This window comes from Sinocyclocheilus grahami, unplaced genomic scaffold (assembly GCF_001515645.1).
Source record: "Sinocyclocheilus grahami isolate Dianchi unplaced genomic scaffold, SAMN03320097.WGS_v1.1 scaffold855.1, whole genome shotgun sequence".
NCBI lineage: Eukaryota > Metazoa > Chordata > Actinopteri > Cypriniformes > Cyprinidae > Sinocyclocheilus > Sinocyclocheilus grahami.
In genome coordinates, this window is record NW_015506034.1 from 251,299 (window position 1) to 273,206 (window position 21,908).

General features: G+C 34.8%; 1 protein-coding gene across 1 annotated transcript; it reads right to left on the minus strand.

The window, feature by feature from the left end:
- Positions 1-4,325: 4,325 nt before the first annotated feature.
- On the minus strand, positions 4,326-21,675 carry LOC107563042 (tetraspanin-15-like). The gene is made up of 8 exons (XM_016247817.1): positions 21,504-21,675; positions 16,750-16,935; positions 15,246-15,320; positions 14,548-14,643; positions 10,561-10,674; positions 8,527-8,577; positions 8,032-8,148; positions 4,326-5,256 (listed from the first exon to the last, which is right to left on the minus strand). The coding sequence occupies exons 1-8, from the start codon at positions 21,585-21,587 to the stop codon at positions 5,071-5,073; spliced, it is 909 nt and encodes a 302-aa protein (XP_016103303.1). The 5' UTR covers positions 21,588-21,675; the 3' UTR covers positions 4,326-5,070.
- Positions 21,676-21,908: the final 233 nt, after the last annotated feature.

Here is a 21,908-nt window from a genome sequence, read left to right on the forward strand (position 1 = left end):
TCTTTGGGGAACCAAAAAACATCTTTTGGAACCTTTATTTTTATTTGTAGGAGCTTCAATACCATTCATGGGACATTAAAAGCATTAAAATTTACATGCCTCAAAATGTACATGTAATTGCACACTTTAGCTTTCCATCTATTTTATGCAATGTAACAAATACAAAATCTACATAATGTAAAAGGCGTCCTCACAGCAGCCATCATTATAAAGGGTGAGGAGGTTTTTCATTATCACACAAACTTGCAGCATTGGTGCATTCCTGTGAAAATCACAAGTCAAAACAGGATAATTTTGCTTTTAAACAGAATCCAGTGATCTTGTTGGATTTGGTTGCATCTTTCATGGCACTCGACATCAGTTCAAAACTGCCCAGTAACTCAAAAGATGCCACCGACACGGGACTAAGAATCATCAGCAATGCCGTGAATAGGAAATCACATGTGATTGAGTTTGAAGGGTTCTTCAGACATTTAACCAGGCAACAACATTTGATTAACTGCTGGCTCCTCAGCACTCCCTTCAGACAACCCTCGCTAAAGGATTTTGGTTGGTTATAAATAGCATTGATCTTTCACATCAGGATAATGAGTGCATATTTTGTCCCTCCATTTCCATACCCTTGGGAAGTCGGTATTTGCCACAGAGAGGCACTCGACCATCACGCTGAAGCTCCTGTGAAACAGTCAAAGTTTAAAGATGTTCTTGTTGTTTAATATTGATAGTTTTTGTACACACACAACTTGATGGCAGGCTGGTGTAACATTTATAACCTTAGGGAAAGGGGGAAGGTCAGTTAACTTATAGTACAGACATTTTATTGTGTGTTCAAGACTTAAGACAGCACAGTGTTGATTTTTTATCTTAGTTATTATGACAATGGCCTGAAATTTATATTTCAAATGATTTGTGTGCACACTGCGCAGATACTGATATTGAGTAATACTTTAATTTGTTTGCCAAAGGACATGATAAATGAGTCCAAGAAAGCCTCTTTTAGATCAGCGAGGGGTGTAGACGGCAAGACCTACAGTCCTCATCTACTTCATTATTAACTGAGCCCAAAGAGGTAATTATGATCTCGTCTATTTAAAGAACATGCTCAAATGAGGAAAGACCTCAGCTTATTAAATAAATAAAGACCTCCTGCTGGAGAACGTGGGCTGGTATCGTAATGCATATTGTCTTTTGGTCTTCAGACAATTCAAACTTATGATCATAAAGATTAATTGCAAAGACTTTTATTTCATACATGCATGGAAATGTGAATAGATAGGGTGAATTTTCATTTCATCCCAACTTTAACTGACAAATGATAAAATAGCCTCTAAATGACCTTAAATTTGGGCTCCTTTGATTTGGACCAGTGAGCAACCACTTACTTACCACTTACCGTTTAGAACATCTTAGCAACAGAATAGCAGTGCTCTGGCAGCTACTCCATTCTAAGATTCTAGCAATGGGATTGCAGGTTATTCATGTACAAACTTCTTTTCCTTACACCGTTTTCTTCAGAAATGTAAAAATCTAGTTTAATCTACAATTTATTCTTTAAACTATCCTTACAATTGTTTCTTCTTATCTTTCTGAGCCACTGCACCGTCTGTCGATAAACATGTGGTTGACCACAGATAAGAATGTGTGATCCAGCTGTCCACTGACTTATGATCGATGGTTCATTTTCTGCTGTGACCTTAAGGCACAGAAGGTCACTGTATGTCATCCAGCAAGCGTAATTAGGTCATGTACTTGTTTATGATCTTGGCAGACACGTTCTTAAGTGACTTATAAGAGAGTGCAAACATTGTGTTGTGATGACTGAATCAGCAGGTAGACACGAATGCAAGAAGAGCAACTATCACACCCTTGGTTCTGTCAGTCGCTCGTCTTGGTCAATTCACTCATCTGTTGGATAGTCGACAGTCACCCTGAAGGAGATTATTTTGTGATAATGAAGTGATCAGCAAATGCTGCCACAATATTTCAGTTGAACAGGTAAGGCCTACTTTTTCACTGTATAAGCATTCTTGAAATGAACACAAGTGTATGCCTTGCTTTTGGATGTCCTAGGGTACAGCATGAAAGGGCACAATTTACTGGCTTAATGAAAATGACAGGTGTGGTTGTCTGTGGTCACATTTAGAAGGTCCCACGTTGTAACACTCTCCACTAAAGACTGGAAATCATATACATACAAAACCTCACAGGATTCGTGCATGGCAAACAACTGCTTGATTTGTAGAGATAGCACCATTAAACTCAGGGTGTTGATTCATATTTCCCCCAGCCTGGATAGGAAGCTTAATTATATACTAGTAAACAGCAGGGGAGTGCTAAGGACGGATGAGCTCCTTGTTAATAAGAAGTTGTCTTCAATCTAATGACTGATGTGAAGTTGGATGCTGGGTTGGCATCCCTCTTATAAACATTCCCATGAGCCGACAGACACAAAGAGGTGAGAAGAGGTCTTGATTTTATATTTTTATAAGCATGAAGCACTCTCTACCAGCATAGCACACCATTTGAAAAACAAAAACCCAATAAACCCCAGCAATTGCATATAGAGTCGTTGATTGTAGATTTCCCCTAAGGATGTTCCCCTAAGACCGTCCTAAATGAAATTAGGTTCTTATTAAAAAAGGGCACTTGGTGAAATGTTCTTCTGGAAGATTTTACCAGCACATAAATGACCTGGCCATGTTTCTGCCATCATCTTCCAATTATGTGTAAGAAAGGGAAAAAAATAAACTAATTAATTAAAATAAAATAAAAACAATAATAATAAGGTCACAGTGATACATATTTTGCATTTCAGTGTATAAAGACAGCACTATAAATTCTGGTAAATTACACACACTTTTATGCCTTCACTATATGGAGACCACTCACCTCCTGGATGACTTCATAAAAGTCTTTTCTTTTTTTACTCTTTCACCCTCACTATAAAAGAAATATGAACCTTTGAGTCCCAGGCTGTGGTCAAGTGTTTTCCTCTACCTTTTCTAAAAGCCTCTTTTCACGCCATAGGAGAACTTATAAGTTTCATTCACATGCAATAGAAGCAACTTATCAAAATGCACTTTTTTTATGAAACGTATGCAAGTGTGACCGATTTTAACGTACTTCCTCATAATGATCAGATCAGAACTTGTCCTACAACGGCTTGTGATCGCAGCAACAGCAGTCCTTTTTACAAACTAAAAATCAAGACATATTTTATAAGGTGCAGTGTTGAGATGACCGCAAAAACCTATGCGATTTCTTCCTATTTTGACATTCAGAAACATTTACTTTAAAAATACTTTTTTATGGTAAAACCAGTAAAGAGCTCATCTTGATTTTCTAGCCTATTAAGCAAAATGGAGAGAAATTACTGAGGAAGCTGTAATCTAAATGGCTATATGAATAGGAGCTAAAATATATATTTTATTTTATTTTATTTATGGGCATGGAATCTCTTTTAAAGACCAAACTGATCCTCCTATTCATATTTGTAAAAGTTATGAAAAAGAAAGAATGCCCAACCACAAGCATTAATGAGAAACTCAAATATCAGAATCTGTGCAACTAGTTATTAGAGAAAACAAACAAATGTGATCATATTTTTTCTAAGCTTTGCCCAAAGCTGCACTTTTTAAAATAGATGGAGGAAATTGAACAAAAATGTAGATAAAACACAGACTGCCACATATTTGTGATACCAGATGATACCAGTCCATGTCTAGCAATATTCATTCAGAGTGACGCAGTCCCCCTGCAAACACAAAAAGCAGCATGACAGAGAACAGATGAGAACATCCACTGAAGCAGCAGAACACAGCTCTGTAAACATCATTTATTCATTCATTCATTCAGCAGGACACTCACTGTGTTCAGGGCAATACTCAAGATTTAACAGTCAGGTCAATACATAGTCATAGAAATCACATACAGCAGAAAAATCCAAAGATAGACCAAGAAAAAAAAAAAGAAATAGAATAGAAAATGTTAAGGCTTAATATTATTCACTTCAACTTGTTTGTTTGCAATTATCTTTCAGTGAATAATGACATTGTACGAATGCAATATTTTGTGCATTTTACATAATAAACTGTAGCAAACTTTAAATAAATATGCCATTAGATGATTCCCCTGTCATTTAATGACAAGACACAAACATCTTATGTACTTAATACAAAAAAGTCAAGATACGCAGTTTACTTAGATTGCTTTTATGTTCATACAAAAAAATTAAAAATACAGCAGACAACAGAATAGAGGAGAATATAAAAAACCATCACCCTTTGGCAAAAAAGAAGGTAAAACATTTTAAAATATATAAATGTACACATGCAGCTTTGAAAGAAATATGTTGAGTTTGAAAAAGAATCTAGACAAAATAAAAATATCATGAGAAGCACATCATGTAAATGATGGACATTAAAACTAGGTTTTACAGCAAATATGGTAAACTAAAGGATTGGATTTACACAGCTTTTAAGTGTGGCAATGTTTATAGTCAGGATTTATCATCTCACTCATCTTAGACACAATGTACAAACAAAAGAGACAGCACTCTTATTATGATCAATGTAGCTGCCATTTTCATAGACTTTTATGGTACAAATTCACATATGTGAAGAGCACTGTTTGCACTGGAAAAAAGAAACCTTGAATTTCATTACCTGAGACTGACAGGGTGCTAATCGTCCAAACATTTAGCAGAACTAAGCTGTGTAAAACCTAAAGGCATTCTGACTCTGTCGACATGATGGAAATGTGTGGCATATTTAGTGTACTGCTTCAGGTCTGATTTAGTAGAAAGATCCTGAGACAGAAGGTCAGTCCTAGTATCGGTAAATTTTGACACAAGAAATGACCCATTTTCAGCTGACAGATGAAATAATGAATCTTGAGAGTAACTGTAAAAACGATATTGACAGTACAAAAATGGCTTTCTTGCATCAGTGAGTCTGTGGCTGATATTACAAAAGTACAGCACAGGACGGTTGTGTTTTGCATTGCTACAAATTTCATCATTTCATCCACAGCATGTGATAGTAACTGTATAAACCTTTTTTTTAATCCAATTTAAGGCTTTTTAGGAGTTTGCACTAAGTCAATCAAAGGCATGCATTTGCAACATTTGGCCCACTTGCTTTGTTGCTTCGTCTCCTGGGGTCCGCCGTCCAGCAGACCACCCATATAGTGTCCATACTCCTCGATGGCATCTTCCACACGGGTTATATAAAGCCAGGTAAAGATCACACCAAAAAACTAAAAAGAAAAAAACGTTTACTTTTGTACAATTCAATTGTTTAAAAAAAAAAAGATATTGGAGTGGTTTATTGTATGCATTGCATGCACCTTACAGCATTACAACTGGATTGAGATCTGGACTTTGACTGCCCTTCCAAAACCCTCAACAGATGACCATTTTGCACAATTTGTGCAGCCTGTTTTTTAATGGTTGTCTGATGCACACTCTCATTAACTGTTGCCAGAGCTGCCTGCAAGTCTATTGATGGCACCCTGAGGTTCTTTGGGACTTCCTGATGCATTTACTCTTGGGGTGAATTTGGTGAAATGGTCTGGCCTGGACATATTGCCAGTGGTTTGAAACCCTTTCCATTTGTTTTGCGTACAATGGAATAGATTGAAAATGGCTTTCAATCCCTTTTCAGATGCATATCTTTCAACAGTCCTCCTCTGAGGCTCAAGCGGCTCTTTTAGTCTTGATATAATGGTATCATGTACGTCAATGCTTATGACAAAACCAGACCAGTTTACTGAGGTTTATATAAGGTGTGGCCAGGGTTGCCAGGTCTACATAAGAAAACTAGGCCAATGGCCAATCAAAAATACCCTAAAACTAGCCTAATGAGAAATGTTAAGAAATGTCTCATTCGCGCTAATAGCAACCAGCATCAAGCTTTGAAAAAAAGATGCAAAAGTATCACAGAATGATCCCATATGACAAGTGTCCTGGGGGTACACAATAGGGTTTGGTGAAAAACAAACTGAAATTTAATGTATTTAATGAAAATCCTGATGAGACTCTATTAGTGCAGCAGTTCACTCCGACTCACTCAGAAAAAGCACACAGTCAAGATGAATAAAAACAAGTTATTTTGTTCACATCTGTCAACTGTCATTCTGACTCTCATGACAATCAAAGTTCCAGTCTGGAGATATCCAACTCCGTTAAGAAAGTACAAATATACCTTTTTTTTCTTTTCTAGGCATTGTTTTTACCTTGTCACATTTTTATTCATCTTGATTTCTCGCTACTTGTGTACTTTTCCTGGGTGAGTTGACGTTTTGCATCAGACCATTCTGTGATATATTTGCATCTTTTTTAAAAGCTTGATGCTGGACGCTATTCACTGCCATTGTACGGACAAGCACAAGAGGGACATTTCTGTACATTTCTCCTTTTGTGGTCTGAAAAATAAAGAAAGGCATACGGCATTAGAACAACACAAGGGTGAGTAAATGATGATTTAATTTTAATTTTTGTGTGAACTTCCCTTTAATCTGCACACTTCATACTGCAGCTATACAATTTATTCAGTAATATAAATCTTGTAATAAACAACTGAGATGGTTCACAGCGTGGGCAGACTGACTAATGACTTTCCCCAACTGTGAATCGCCATTTACGGAAAAACTATGAAACTAATTATAAAAGCGGTTTGGTTTCAAGAATTTTATTGCAAAAAAAAGTCCCACCGCTCCTTCCCACTCGCATAAACATATTTGCACACACACACACAAACATCAGACTGAAAAACGTTCAGTTGGAAACATTATAATCCAATATTATGTGAATGTTGAAGTCATTGCTGGCAATGTTATTTTAATGTCTATCTCAACAATACCTGTGCTTATCGCAGATAAAGCTCTATATCATCTGGCATCATTTCCTGTGAAACAGCCTACAGATAGGGACTGTCTGACCTAACAGAAACGTATCCCTGTTCCCAGAACCTCCAATGTACTGCAGCCTTTATAAGACAGAATTAAATTACATTTGGTGTACATGTGCTTTCTGTGTGTTGGTGGGTTATTATCGAAGTTGCAGCATTATTGAAATTACTACAAAATTGATTCAAAATCTATGTGATTATGATAACCTACACCTGTGACTGTGCAGTGGTGTTTTTCAGTGCATCAAGGCACCTCTTTAATACTGGTTAAAGTAGGGGGCATACAGAATCAGCTGCACATTAGAGGCTGCTTTTGAAAGTGAATTGGATTTTCACACTGCTAATTTGTTGAAACCCTGTCTACTCATGGTACTCTTTTGAGAAATATTTAAATTCATTCAAACCATGCCTCTCTCATCGCCCACCTCTTAATCAGTGTGGAAAATATTGTGTGGAGATATTTTATAAAAGGGTTCTTAATTACACTGAATTTAAACCTGAATAAAGACCAGATTAAATATCCCCATAAAGTCAACTTCTTGGTCTTTTGAGGAGTAAATGTATTGGCATTTTTTGATTTGGCAAGTTTTTCAAAGTAAATAAATTAATATGAATATTAGGGTTTCCAAAAAAAACTTTTGAGATTAATTCATAGTTATGCTTTTAATTTGAATGTATAAATAATGTAGTAGTATATTATTTATTTTCATTAGGCACAGAAAGAGAACAGGATCGAGTGAAAATTAAATAGAATTTTGTTTGAATTATTCTTTTCTGAGAAGGAGTAAGAAAAATTAAGTGCTGGGGTACTACTGATTTTGTGACGTTCAATGCAAAATGACACTTTATGTCTGAGTGTGACATTTTTCTTTAGATTTTTTGTCCCCCTACAAACCCAACACCCTTGTGAAAACCATATAAAATTGCAATATTTGCTGCCTCAACTCTTAACACTTCAAAGACTTTGAAAGGGTTTTATAATTTTTGTTCTTGGCAAGCTTATAGACTTTTAATTAAAAGTGATAAGAGCATGTGTGTTTTATGTAAACATTATGTCATTTGATAATTAAAAAGACTTATGTAGACAATCTGAACCTTCTTCACTGCTAAGCATGAGTCTTACCTGAGGAACTAAGATGCCCAGAAGAAGTCCAGCCATGATTTTATAGTTGTCCATGAACCAAATGAAGATGGCATTCGTGCAACCACGAGTGTAGATCACATCTATATTTTCTAGCCTCTGCGGGCAAAGTTCAGGCAATAGAAATGAACTGCCGTCACTGCATGTCTCATTAACAACCAGTGTTATAAAGTCATTAATTGAAAATGTATTGAGAGATAATTGGATGTTGTTATAAGGCAGCTCATCATTCATCTGTGGTGCTGCATATCCTCACAGCTTGTTAAAATTCAAAGGAGGTTCTCATTGCTCTTCTCAGATGATCAGACCTTTGACCCCTCCAAATGACCATATTTATACCAGGTGGATCGACACAGGACACAGAGCACTTTTCAAATACCAGAATGCACTTATAAGCTACTTTAAATTCCTTCGTTCACGAAAGTGGATCTAATGTAACAAAATATAGTCAGAAAGAGAGGTGATCAGGGCACATACCTCTTTCTCCAGGACCTTGTGTCCACACATTGTATTAACAACTTCAGAAGGCTGTAATACACAAGGAAATGATTGTCTTAATATTTTCATACAGGTAAAACAGCTAAATGCATATAGTAGTTAAGGTTTTTATCTTGTATTTCTCTCATCAACTGTGAGATTGTGTTAAAGTATTGATTTGGCAAACAGCAAAACCTCTGGGAAAAGGACATTTAACTTTCCCAACCTGCTGGATCATACGTATGAAATTACACTTTGCGCGGATTAATAACTAGCCTACTCTCTACATAACAGGTTTCCATTAAAAGTTTTGATCCTCATTTTGTCATTCTAAGTTACAGAGGTTTTAGTCTTAAACTAATGCAGTGCTAAGACTACTAAGCTTTCTGAATGAAGCTAATATCATTCTGTGAGTAACTGTACACATTTTGATCACTTTTAATTCACTCAAAAAATTTAATTCTGCCTTCTTTTACTCATCTTAATGTTGTTCCAAATCCATAAGACGTTGGTTCATCTTTGAAACCCAGATGAAGATATTTATGTTGGCAAACAGGCTCTGTGCTTTTTCAAAAACTAATGAAAAATGAATGTCATTTTTGACTGTAAAACCTGCTTTAGTATTGCACTTAAGAGGACCCATTTTTAACTGTCCTATGCAACTCCAAAAATGGGCTCTTTTAATATTCAAGAAAATGTCAATTCAAGCTCTGGCTTGTGTTGAGAATGACAAGAAAATAGATGTGCAAGAAACTAACAAAAATAGATCAGATCAGTCACTCCTGTTAAGCAGAACATTTTCATGTCCCCATCATATGTCATATAATGGACTTTACTACAAATATTTTAGATTTCAGATTGGAACACACAAAAAATATATATTTTGAATTTTTTCTTTTCAACAAAAGAGAATGGGATCTAATGGTGTTTGGAAATGATCTCCTTTTGTGTTCCACAGAAGAAACAAAGTCACATAAGTTTTAAACGACATGAGGATGAGTAAATTATGACAGAATTATCAACATTATTAGGCCAACTATGCCTTCAACTAACAAAAGTCAGATCCCTTCCACCAGGAAGTGACATCATTTTTGGCATGACAAAAGCAGCACAAATATTCCAGCCTAAATTGACACTCATGTAAGCGAACTCTCAATCCCTCACTGAGCGATGGCTAGCTTTTATGCATAATTAAAAAAAATATGATGTTCACATCATTCATTGCAAAGTTCTTTTCCAATTCACTGGATGTAGTGCCATTGTTTTTGCACCTTTAAAATTCAGAACGTGCCAGTGAATTGTGAAAATGAAAACAGATATGAGCAGAGCTTAAATGGGACAAACAAAACTAACAAAGGAATGCTGAAACACAAAGTTACCATTTTTTTATGCTTTTCATCTGCCCACATTTATCAATTTACGTCTCCTTTCAAGTGAGCAAACAGTAACCTCATAAAAGACTCAATCACAAAAGCAATAAATGCTATTGTTTCCCCATCAAGTGAACCAGGGCTGATCAAAATTTAGAATTTTTTAGAATTAGAAGTATTTGCTCCCATTCAATTTATGAGTTAACACTTGAAATGCACTTAAAATGGCTAGGATTATAAACAGAAGGTCTGTTTATTTAGGTTGACAGCTGACAGCAACAACTATGCCAAAGTTTACAGACATACTGTACAGCATTATTTGTTTAATTGAATGTGTCCTTGCTGAATAAAACTATTAATTTCTTTAAAAAACAACAAGCAAACAAAAACCCCTTATTGGCTCCAATCTTTTGAATGGTATTGTGTATGTGCTTTATGACAAACTGGAGTCATATAAATGTGACTCTTTTTGCAAGAGTTGTGTTAAACAGCAAACATAAATAATAAGTGGTGTGTGTGTGTGTATGTGTGATAGGGATGTGTGGGTGTGTGTGTGTGAGAGAGAGAGAGAGAGAGAGAGAGAGAGAGAGAGAGAGAGAGAGAGAGTGTGTGCGTGCGTATGTTCACACAGCAAAACGAATTAAAAATATATTTATAGACAAACCTTGCTCAGACAACAGGTATAAGGCACTGCACACGCTAGTGGACCAGGAGCAGAGCAGTTATGATACATGTTCACCTGCCAGTCTGTAAAGTCGGTTCCCCCACAACATTTGAACTGGAGAAACAAGAATCAAAGCATTAAAAATTGCTTATCTGCAAAGCTTCAGAGGAATACAACTATTACTTGGAAAAGCTGGTAGTTTTCTCATCTGGCACCGCAAAAGATAGTAGCACATAGTGGTTCAACATAACAGTGATGTACAAGACTACTAGAAGAATATTTGTGCATTGCATTTTTAAAAACAACATTTGGGTAATGTGCAAATGGTTGGATATGAGTTGAATCTGCTAGCGTGTCATCAGCTAAATTGGACAGGGCATTAAACATGAGAGGTGAAAGGAATAATCTAAGCTTCTCTGTATTCATTTCTTGAGCCAAAACTTTCAGAAGGCAAACATGAATAAATATTAGGCTGTCTTCTCTCAATGAATGGCACAATTCATATTCCAGCTCCTCATTTAAATTGGAGTGAATAACATTAGAGGTAATTACTTTTGATTCTCTTATAAGAAACATATCTCATACTGATGTCCAAGAATTATTATGACAATCAGCTTAAGGAAAACAAAGAGCATAATTGTTTGATTATATCCTACTGCAGAAGGCAGACAGAAACTAAAGCAGCGTGGGACGTTGGTCACAAAACAAATAAATGAGGAATGACTAAGACCACTGGGAATGAAGCCACTGGACACAACAGCCAGAGAGAACTTGCTCATTTGGAACGTATTTCAACGTTGCCCGATACAGACAATACTTGATCCACAAAAATTAGTGTGAACAATGTAGAAACTATGTCAGCAATGCCTTAAGCTGAATCGAATAACAGAATTACTTTTTACTGCTTATTTTAGCCAAAATGTGTGATGTACTGAGGGGGTGCAAAATGACTGTCAAGTTTCTTTCTCTCTCTAAATCTTGTCAATTGATATTCCGATGTAGACTTGATCCCTGTGATGTTTTCATTGTCCTTCAGATTGAACACATATTCCCTCTATGATTTGGAATCTTATTCAAGATAATTATCCTGTGAAGCAGAAACGAATACCCACTGTGTCATGTTGAGCTTATCGGGATACTGTTTGACAGAAAAAAAGAAAGAAGGAATTTCAAGTACTAAAAAAAAAGGCAGAATAAAAAAAAAAAACATTCAAACCACAATGAAAGACTGCTGTGACAGGCACAGAAGGTGGTTTAACCAGAAAAATAATCCCTTTATCTTAACAATGGACCAAATGGAATGTGCTAAACCTTTTCCTTTCAACCATCACAGTGTGAGGAATGATTACTTGAAACTGACTGTTCTTAGAGGCACAGCTCCAATTAGTTTCTTTAAAGTCAAGTCAAAAAGGATCTTGTAAATAAAATGAAATTGCTGTAATATTTCCGTACATAACTGAGCACTGCTGAAACAGCTCGCTGAAATTACTCATATTAAACAGGTACATGCAGATGCTCAGGATAAGGTTGTGCAGCCGGTGGACTGGTACAGAGTCATTCTCATGTGTTACTTCTGAATGCACTCAATGAGTTGTTGTTACCTAATTAATGGTCATAAAAGAAGCACATTTGAATTGGCATTACATCTGAGTTTCATCTGAATATAGGGCCTTTTTTCATGGAAAACACAGACTGAATTGCATTATCCAGTCATTAAAACAGAATTTATAAAGCAGAAAGTCATGGAATTTGGAAAATAGTCCAAAGTCATTGATGCTCATGGTTTTTTCAGCATCTACGAGGACATCCACATGAGATGTTCTGAGATTTAATTTCACTAACATTTCACTTGATTAAAAACGATCTGCAAATACATTTTCTCTAAAAGGTCTTCATTATAAACGGCAAAAATAAAAGTTTTGTTGAACCTGAAAAAATTATGGCAGAATTAAAAAGAAAAAAGCCCTTTATTTGAAATAAATAAATAAATAAATCATTGTTTGTTGAAAAAAGGAACCGTTCTATTTTAATTTTATTACAATCTTTAAAAGATTGATTCAATGAATAATTTTTTTACAATAAATTTGCATTACATCATACATTTGTATTAAATGTATTAAAACAATCTAGAAAAATTAAATAGAATTTAGAATTTCATATGGCATTATTATTGTATTTTAATAAATTAATAAATAATACATAATAAATAATTTAATACGTTTTAATAAATTATTAAATTCAAATGATTACACATGCTTTTTAATTATAAAAAATATAAATCTTTATAAAAAAGAAAATTTCACATTACCAGTTTATTTTATTTTCAGCAACAATTAAAGAAAATTTAGTTTGAAATTCAACAAATTTTAAACAGAATGGGTTCGTCAACAGCAACGCAGAGTGAATGCATGCAGAGAGGTCTGGGCCATCATAGCTTCTTAATGTGAAACTTTGCTGACAGATCAAGTTCAAAGATACTTTCAATGCAATCTTAAAAAGTCAGCATATTAAATCTGCACCTTTCATGTGTCCATGACAAATCTCTTACCGTTTTCTGAACAAAGTCCATGATGTTTTTGAAATCCAGGTCATCATAGTAATTGACCATGCCTTTACGGATGTTTTTGTTGAGAAGGTCCTCTGTCTATTGGACAAAGGAACGTCAGTGTTATAACAGGAATTTTTAGTTTTTTGCAACAAAATGTATGATTTCTTTTAACACGGGATGTTGAGCCTTTGTTGTTCCTTTCATTTGTTTTGAAGCAGTTAGAAATAAACTTTTTTTTTTTACTTTTTAAAAAACGGCAATATCTGAATAAATTCGTTTCTTAAAAAATATGATTGAAATTAAGTTCACAATGATGGTAAATATGCTCTGGCATCAAAATGATTTTGTTAAACAAATTTCCACATTCAGCAGGCGCTGAAATACAACCTCATCTAATCAGAAAACAGTCATAACCCAGCAGCCATGTAACAGTACTCATACATATCTTTTTTCAAATTAGCATGGATCCCATTAGTCCAATGAAATGAATAACAAAGAAACTGCCAACAATTGCATGGCAAATGACTATAAAATACTGCAATACTGAATTCTGTATGCATACATTTCTTTTTGTGACCCATGTCACAGTCTTCCACTTGGAAATTTACATTAAAAAAAACCTTTCTTATTATGAAGGAAGGGATTTGTTAGTCCAAAGTCATTGATGCTCATGGTTTTTTCAGCATCTACGAGGACATCCACATGAGATGTTCTGAGATTTAATTTCACTAACATTTCACTTGATTAAAAACGATCTGCAAATACATTTTCTCTAAAAGGTCTTCATTATAAACGGCAAAAATAAAAGTTTTGTTGAACCTGAAAAAATTATGGCAGAATTAAAAAGAAAAAAGCCCTTTATTTGAAATAAATAAATAAATAAATCATTGTTTGTTGAAAAAAGGAACCGTTCTATTTTAATTTTATTACAATCTTTAAAAGATTGATTCAATGAATAATTTTTTTACAATAAATTTGCATTACATCATACATTTGTATTAAATGTATTAAAACAATCTAGAAAAATTAAATAGAATTTAGAATTTCATATGGCATTATTATTGTATTTTAATAAATTAATAAATAATACATAATAAATAATTTAATACGTTTTAATAAATTATTAAATTCAAATGATTACACATGCTTTTTAATTATAAAAAATATAAATCTTTATAAAAAAGAAAATTTCACATTACCAGTTTATTTTATTTTCAGCAACAATTAAAGAAAATTTAGTTTGAAATTCAACAAATTTTAAACAGAATGGGTTCGTCAACAGCAACGCAGAGTGAATGCATGCAGAGAGGTCTGGGCCATCATAGCTTCTTAATGTGAAACTTTGCTGACAGATCAAGTTCAAAGATACTTTCAATGCAATCTTAAAAAGTCAGCATATTAAATCTGCACCTTTCATGTGTCCATGACAAATCTCTTACCGTTTTCTGAACAAAGTCCATGATGTTTTTGAAATCCAGGTCATCATAGTAATTGACCATGCCTTTACGGATGTTTTTGTTGAGAAGGTCCTCTGTCTATTGGACAAAGGAACGTCAGTGTTATAACAGGAATTTTTAGTTTTTTGCAACAAAATGTATGATTTCTTTTAACACGGGATGTTGAGCCTTTGTTGTTCCTTTCATTTGTTTTGAAGCAGTTAGAAATAAACTTTTTTTTTTTTACTTTTTAAAAAAAACGGCAATATCTGAATAAATTCGTTTCTTAAAAAATATGATTGAAATTAAGTTCACAATGATGGTAAATATGCTCTGGCATCAAAATGATTTTGTTAAACAAATTTCCACATTCAGCAGGCGCTGAAATACAACCTCATCTAATCAGAAAACAGTCATAACCCAGCAGCCATGTAACAGTACTCATACTTATCTTTTTTCAAATTAGCATGGATCCCATTAGTCCAATGAAATGAATAACAAAGAAACTGCCAACAATTGCATGGCAAATGACTATAAAATACTGCAATACTGAATTCTGTATGCATACATTTCTTTTTGTGACCCATGTCACAGTCTTCCACTTGGAAATTTACATTAAAAAAAACCTTTCTTATTATGAAGGAAGGGATTTGTCAAGAACATTTTACATGCAACAAGAAAGGAGATAAAAATGACTGTACCTGTCTCCTAAAGATCAAAGCAAGAATCCCACTGGCGAGCTCCAAAATGAGACAGAGAGCCAGCATGTAAAGAAACTGCAAGGCAACAGTAAACAGTGGATCTCAAGTGAAACGGAGACACACGCACATTACTCAGAAACAAATTAAACAGTCACACGCCTCAATTTCTGCCCTATGTGGGCAGTGAGTCCGTCTATGCGTGTACAGCACCCAGTGACTTTTTCACAAGGCAGATGAGACCAGTGAATACAAATAGCCCATAACATGATTCTATTCCCATCAGTTTGTTTTCTAGCTAGTGTGTGATTGGGGAGTTGTATTAACAGAAATCGGAAAATTAGAGGATAGTATTCTCCATGAGACAAACTTCCACTCTTGCTCTGAAACAGGATGCACTCTTAATATTGTTTGTCATTTTCAGCCCTGTTGGTAATCATTGCACTTTAAGAATTTAATATATTGATGGCCCTGCTCTCACCATGATCTTTAGGCAAATGAGAGTGGTAATTTTCATATTGGGTTTGACTGGCATTTTTAGTAAAAGTCTGCAAAGTTCATGTTAATTCTACATCAGGTGAACTGATGTTTGACATATCAGAAAGTGTTCTTCAAATCATTGCTTTATTCAAATTGATAAATGACTCATCCATTTATAAACTAGTAAAGTGTGGTTTGTTTTGCTACTATTTTTAGTACAAGTGATTTAAGTAAGACTGTTTTCTGCTTTCTACTGTTGACCCCCTTTCAACTTCTATTCTTTTTGTGGAATGCAAAAGAAGATATTTTGTAAAACTGATGTGTTCATATAATGATAGTCAGTTGGGAACATAACAACACTAGGCACTGACTTTCAATGCAAGGACAAAAACAAAATATTTTTTGTGCTCCCCTGAAAAATGAAAGTCATACAGGTTTGGAACAACATGAAAGGGTGAATAAATAATGGCAGGATTTTAATTTTTGGGTGAACTGTCTCTTTGTGCTAATGATATTTTATGTTAGCTTCCTTCAAAAAGCATTATTATAAAGAATAGAATATGAAGTGTTGTGCACAGAAAATCAATATGGTTTGCAGCGACAGCCCCAAAACCTGAAAGATCTGGAGAACACCTGTATGGAGGAGTGGGCCAAAATCCCTGCTGCAGTGTGTGCAAACCTGGTCAAGAACTACAGGAAGCGTCTGACCTCTGTAATTGTAAACAAAGGTTTCTGTACCAAATATTAAGTTCTATTTTTCTATTGTATCAAATACTTATTTCATGCAATAAAATGGAAATTAATTATTAAAAAATCATACAATGTTATTTTCTGGATATTTTTTTTTGATTCGTTCTCTCACAGTTGAGGTGTACCTACGATGAAAATTACAGATCTCTCCATTCTTTGTAAGTGGGAAAACTTGAAAAATCGGCAGTGTATCAAATACTTATTTGCCCCACTGTAAGTGATGTGCTGAAGAGGGCACTACTATATGCAAGAGTCTGATGGAAAAATGAAAACTTACCACTTTGAGAAGGCACAAGTTGTCTCTGAGAGATGCCAGAACACCGATGAAGGAGATGATGAACATGATCACACCAAGCACAATGAGGATAATGGCAGGAGCCAGGAATACTGCTTCCAGCGTTTTGTACTGTTGCCTCTCCACCTCTGCATAAATGCCGATGGCCAAAATAAAGCCCCCTATCAGCTAAAACAAATCACAAATCAGACCATTTGGGTTTAATGCAAAATTACATCACAGATGGGATGAATATCACTATTTTAGCGATATTAGTACCTTTAAAAAAGGCACATGGGTTAAAAACAACACAAAAGAGTACATAAAATATGTTTAGTCACATTCAGGGCCTCAACAACCCACATTACAGAATCTAGGAGTATATTCTTCAGTATGTTTTTTATATTTAAAGGTATTATGATTCAAACAAGAGCAAAGTAGAGCTATGTGAAACCTCCTGAGTTAATGTATTCCAACCTTGAATCGTAATGGCACCCAGTGCGCCGAGTGTGATTTCCATTTTGATATATTCTATATTATCATACTCTACTGATCAGAGCTGTGGTTAACTAATTGAAGAATTAAAGCATGTGGTGTGAACCCCAAAGCATTTCTGTGTCACAATGAAAAGTAGTATAAAGTAGATCTAGGAGAAGCATATTCAGATGAAGTTGTGCAAAACTGACATTGAACAGCAAATTAACTTCTGTAACTCTGAGAAACAAACACTGCAGTGACATGGCATAATCAAATAATAACCATCATAATGCTGCCCTGGTTTTTGCAGTAAAACCACTCCACATCTGTTAACTCACTGTGTGTGTGTGTGAACATGTCTGTGTGCATATGGGCTTTACAACACATTTGTTGTGCAAATGCATTCCTTTCTCATTCAACATCACACCAGCATATAGTCTGTATGGATAAGTTTTAATCTTTTTCCTCAAATGAATGGAGGCATCATTGGTATGTACCGGGTTGTTTTTCATAGGATGCCTCTTCAAAAGCATTCAGATGAGAAAATAATTGGCAGTGCATAAATAAAACAAAGTAAATATTATAAACTCAAAGTGTGTAAATCACATTTTTTTCTAAAATGATACTGTACTATTCAACAGTGACATCAGTGGGTCAAGTTTCAGAGGGAAGCAGCTAAATTGTATGAATGTGCGGGGGTGCAAACAGGTCAAACTGGTGGAAATGAATGGACTAATTACAGAGTAATCGACTCGCCCATTCATACCACTTTTATTCTTGTCCAAATTGAAATGAAGTTGAAACATGAAATGACCTGTGGGTGATCAGGATTTAATGAAGGTCTATTCAGTTTGGTTACATTAAAGGTCCACCTCCGTATCTACCATCATAATAAGTTTACAGAGGGTTTGTGGACTAATGGGCAAAAAAAAGAAGAAGGTGGCTATTCATATCAGTTAACAACAGGCAGTAGTGTTTAAAATAAACAAATGCGTGTTACTGTATTTTTTATTATGAAGCAATATAAAACTATTAACATATAATTAAATGTTAACTTGCACTACCACATTCTTTTTTTAATGTTTTTGAAGGAAGTCTTATGCTCTGCATTAATTTGATCTGCATTAATTTGATCAAAAATAAAACCCATTATATTGTGAAATATTATTACAATTTAAAATATCTGTTTTGTATTTTAATTTATTTTAAAATGGTGCGCCGAGTGTGATTTCCATTTTGATATATTCTATATTATCATACTCTACTGATCAGAGCTGTGGTTAACTAATTGAAGAATTAAAGCATGTGGTGTGAACCCCAAAGCATTTCTGTGTCACAATGAAAAGTAGTATAAAGTAGATCTAGGAGAAGCATATTCAGATGAAGTTGTGCAAAACTGACATTGAACAGCAAATTAACTTCTGTAACTCTGAGAAACAAACACTGCAGTGACATGGCATAATCAAATAATAACCATCATAATGCTGCCCTGGTTTTTGCAGTAAAACCACTCCACATCTGTTAACTCACTGTGTGTGTGTGTGAACATGTCTGTGTGCATATGGGCTTTACAACACATTTGTTGTGCAAATGCATTCCTTTCTCATTCAACATCACACCAGCATATAGTCTGTATGGATAAGTTTTAATCTTTTTCCTCAAATGAATGGAGGCATCATTGGTATGTACCGGGTTGTTTTTCATAGGATGCCTCTTCAAAAGCATTCAGATGAGAAAATAATTGGCAGTGCATAAATAAAACAAAGTAAATATTATAAACTCAAAGTGTGTAAATCACATTTTTTTCTAAAATGATACTGTACTATTCAACAGTGACATCAGTGGGTCAAGTTTCAGAGGGAAGCAGCTAAATTGTATGAATGTGCGGGGGTGCAAACAGGTCAAACTGGTGGAAATGAATGGACTAATTACAGAGTAATCGACTCGCCCATTCATACCACTTTTATTCTTGTCCAAATTGAAATGAAGTTGAAACATGAAATGACCTGTGGGTGATCAGGATTTAATGAAGGTCTATTCAGTTTGGTTACATTAAAGGTCCACCTCCGTATCTACCATCATAATAAGTTTACAGAGGGTTTGTGGACTAATGGGCAAAAAAAAGAAGAAGGTGGCTATTCATATCAGTTAACAACAGGCAGTAGTGTTTAAAATAAACAAATGCGTGTTACTGTATTTTTTATTATGAAGCAATATAAAACTATTAACATATAATTAAATGTTAACTTGCACTACCACATTCTTTTTTTAATGTTTTTGAAGGAAGTCTTATGCTCTGCATTAATTTGATCTGCATTAATTTGATCAAAAATAAAACCCATTATATTGTGAAATATTATTACAATTTAAAATATCTGTTTTGTATTTTAATTTATTTTAAAATGTAATTTATTCCTGTGATGGCAAAGCTGAATTTTCAGAATCATTACGAATCATTCTAATATGCTGATTTGCTGCTCACCAAAAATGTCTTATTATTATCAATGTTGAAAATATTTGTGCTGCTTAATATTGTAAATGTCTTTACTGTCACTTTTAAAATTAATACGTCTTTGCTGGAAAAAAAAAGCTAATATATATATATATATTTTTTTTTTTTAAGTCTTACTGATCCCAAACTCACAAACATAAAACAACATAGTAGCATTGATTAACTTAGATGTGTAAATGAAACATGAATTGAATAACTAACTAACTAAATAAATAAATAAATGAAGAGAAGCAAAGCAAAAAGTAAAGTCCTCTCTGGAAGGCCACTTCAGAAGACCACAAAATGTTATAATGTTTTTTATTTTATATATTGTATTAAATATTTTTATATTTATTAGTTAAAACATAAATGACAACAACTAATTCCATGAGATATTGAAAGATTGGGGAAAAAAGAAAACAGAAACAAGAAATGTCTTAATGTTTAGATCCCTAAGGTTCCAAAGGCCGCCTGGGAAATTGAAAGTGTCAACCAGAGTTTTTGTAGTCAACCTTTGGCAGACTACAAAGACTGACGGCATAAAGGCTGATGGAGTCCGAGACCACCACCACCTCATTTCAACAGAAATTCTCTCGGGTAGAAGCTGGCTCCATCTGGGTGCTCATAATTTATAATCCATTCATTTTCATGCACCTTTATGTCAAAAAACATTGCTTAAACATTATTTAAAATGGATATGAAAACAAAGCGCGTCCTGAAATCTACAAAATCTCTAGCACATACATCTGCAAATATATAGCTACAATTCAAAAACTATTCCCAAACATCCAAAACTGCAATTAAGCCAATCTGTAAAGTTAGCACAAGTCAAGCAAGGTGTAAGCATTAAAGAAAATAAGACACAGTGCACTTCAGAATGCCTTTTACCAATCAACATGAGTGCACATTAATCAACAGAGATGGTAAGAACAGATGTACTCCCTTGTCTTCGTGAGCAGAATAGCCATCCTCAAATAATAATTCACCCTTGCAGCCCTTTGTGAGGCACATGCACCAGGTCTCTTGTGAAACCTGTGATGAAAGCAGCACAAAGTGTGCGCTGGGTCAGCCTAATACTGGTGCCAATGGGCCACCAAGAGCCTCGGCTGGTGGCATAATGGTCTGAAATGGGGTCCTATGGGGCCCATCGCTTACCCTGTCAGTGTGATGCGTTTAACATGTGCAGACCTGCTCTTGACAGAAAACGGAGAGAAGCACAATGGTGCAGCCCGTAGCATTTCAAACCTCTGCTGTCACATAGAGCAGCTTTGACACCAGCCTTTTACTCACAATAATCTTTTTCAAATGTCAATAACGTTATCGAACACATACTTTTAACAAGAAAGTTGTTGCCATTTAAAGTGTTGTATAGCAATAGCCTATCTACAATTTTCACTTAATATTTTCTACAGCGACGTCAGATATTTATTAATAAATCAATGGATAAACAATTGTAAGATCATAACAACATCTAATGTGTTCGACAGCAAGTTACTCCACTAAGAAGATCGATAATTCAGTAAGTAGCAAACCCATAATGCCACAGTATAGAAGAATCATTCGAGGAGGAGGGTGGGGTCAAGAGCACTGGAACAGGTTAATGGGTGATATTCTAACATAATTTTAAAAATATATAAACAAACTCAAATGTTACTGCTAGTAGACTTTTGATATTCAAATATATTATTTGCTTTCTCTGTTGTTTCCGAGTTTTTAAACCGCACTTGTGTACATTTGCTGACTGAACACTACAACACCGATTTATTACATATAATAAAAACAAACTCACCCAGAAAATTGTTGCATATACGATTAAGCAGAACTTGAGAAAGAGATACGAGCACCTGTCGCAATACCGGACTTCATTGAACATGTTAAAAACTTATAATTGACACGAAATACCTTCGCGTAGATACTTCCTGGTTTGTTTGTTTGTATCGTCTACCTGAGTGAGCGGAGCACGCGCTCCATTATCACACAAGCCAATAGAGACAGAGCGACACGTGTCATAATCTGAAAACCACGCCCACGGGGGGTGCAATCCAACGTTCTCCATTGACTTTCTATTGCGGGAGGAAGCCTCCTTGTCATTTCCGATTTATATCAAAAAACAGAGCAATGCCTAAAAGCTGCTATGTGACAAGGTGTACAGTAAACAAGCTAAAAATCCCAGAACTACGTTTTTATAAGCTGT

What these genes read in the sequence shown, in the direction of transcription:
- LOC107563042 (XM_016247817.1), bottom strand. Translation starts at nt 21,587, where the DNA reads ATGTTCAATGAAGTCCGGTATTGCGACAGGTGCTCGTATCTCTTTCTC. An exon ending in TGGACTTTGTTCAGAAAACG is followed by an intron (nt 10,675 to 14,547) that starts GTAAGAGATTTG and finishes TTGTTTCTCCAG; the next exon opens with TTCAAATGTTGTGGGGGAAC. An exon ending in TGGGCATCTTAGTTCCTCAG is followed by an intron (nt 5,257 to 8,031) that starts GTAAGACTCATG and finishes TTTTCTTTTTAG; the next exon opens with TTTTTTGGTGTGATCTTTAC.